This window comes from Bison bison, unplaced genomic scaffold (genome assembly GCF_000754665.1).
Source record: "Bison bison bison isolate TAMUID 2011002044 unplaced genomic scaffold, Bison_UMD1.0 scf7180017864340, whole genome shotgun sequence".
Lineage (NCBI taxonomy): Eukaryota > Metazoa > Chordata > Mammalia > Artiodactyla > Bovidae > Bison > Bison bison.
Genome location: NW_011494912.1, coordinates 4,560,706 through 4,561,868, shown reverse-complemented (window position 1 = coordinate 4,561,868; position 1,163 = coordinate 4,560,706). Strand labels below are relative to the sequence as shown.

Genomic DNA, 1,163 nt, shown 5'->3' with positions numbered 1-1,163 from the left:
GTTGCAGCGCTCGCGGTAGTCAGACTGCGTGGCGTTGTACTCGGACATCACCTCCACGAACTTCCGGGACAGTGTGGAGTGCTGGGGTCCCGAGACGGGGGTATAGGTGTCAGGCCCAGCCCATCGGGGCCCCAGAGCCTCCGGCGCCCGGCTACTCGCCCCGAAGACCCCTCCCATACCTGTGTCTTACGGATCCTCAGGTCTGCGGAGGAGCGGTTCAGGCCTTCCTCCTGCTCGATGCTCTGCTCGATGCCTGGGGAACAGCCGGCTGCTGATAACCTGCCCCGTTCGCCGCTCCCTCGCGGCCCACACACCCGGGATCGGGTTCGGAACCTCCCCTGGAGGGACTCGTGTTGTCTGTTGAGTGGGGTCACACAGGAAGCAGAGGAAGGGGCCGCGCCACGCACTGATGCAGGAGGGGCCGGCAAAGGCTATTCCAGGCAAGATGTGTGGGTGTGTGCATGTACACTCACCTGTGAGGCCCCAGGCACACGCTAAGCTGTGTATCTGTAAGTGTGTGAGTGTGAGCATCCACTATGTGCTAAGCCTGGTGGGGCAGGCCCACCCCGTCCTGATTATGAAGGTTGTACGGAACACCGGCTGGGGCATGCCATGGGGGCGGGGCAGGTGGCCACAACCACAGGGCACAGACATGACCCTGGCATTCCGCGGGGCATGTATACCTGTGCTCCCAGGAGTGCATGGGGCTCCTGCGTGGGATCAGGCAGTACCAGCCACTCCTCTAACACTCTAGCCTAAGTGGGGGACAGTGTCCAGAGTGTCCCCGGCAACATCCTGAGGCCCAGCCCAGTGCCTGGCACAAACAGGTCTCGCCAGGTAGCTGCTGAGTGAATGGCACACGGTGGTACCCTCACAAGGACAGCAAGGAAGACCCAGTGTACCCCTCTGAGTCAGTGAAACCCCCTGGGCAGTGTGGGGGAAGCAGGCCCGGAGTGCCCCCCACACCCCAGCCGAGGCCTGGAGCCCAGACTCACTCTTTAACTTGGAGCGGACTTTGTTTGCAGTCTTCTTTATGTCGGACATGAGTTCCTCCAGCTCCTCCTTTGTCTCTAGGGAGGTAGAAAGGGTGGGGTAGACACCCTGGGCTCCCCTGTGGAGGGCCGAGGAGGCGCTCCGGGCAGACCCTGGGTCTCCTTGTCCCC

The 1,163-nt window shown here is 62.6% G+C and overlaps 1 protein-coding gene across 1 annotated transcript in view; it reads right to left on the bottom strand.

Moving 5' to 3' along the window:
• The window catches only part of STX1A (syntaxin 1A (brain)), an 18,234-nt gene that overhangs the window by 5,340 nt on the left and 11,731 nt on the right, over nucleotides 1-1,163 (bottom strand). The window contains exons 4-6 of the mRNA XM_010854348.1: nucleotides 996-1,070; nucleotides 180-253; nucleotides 1-81 (exon numbers count right to left, since the gene is read on the bottom strand). Coding sequence (XP_010852650.1) covers nucleotides 1-81; nucleotides 180-253; nucleotides 996-1,070 — 230 coding nt within the window. The remainder of the gene's footprint in view (nucleotides 82-179; nucleotides 254-995; nucleotides 1,071-1,163) is intronic.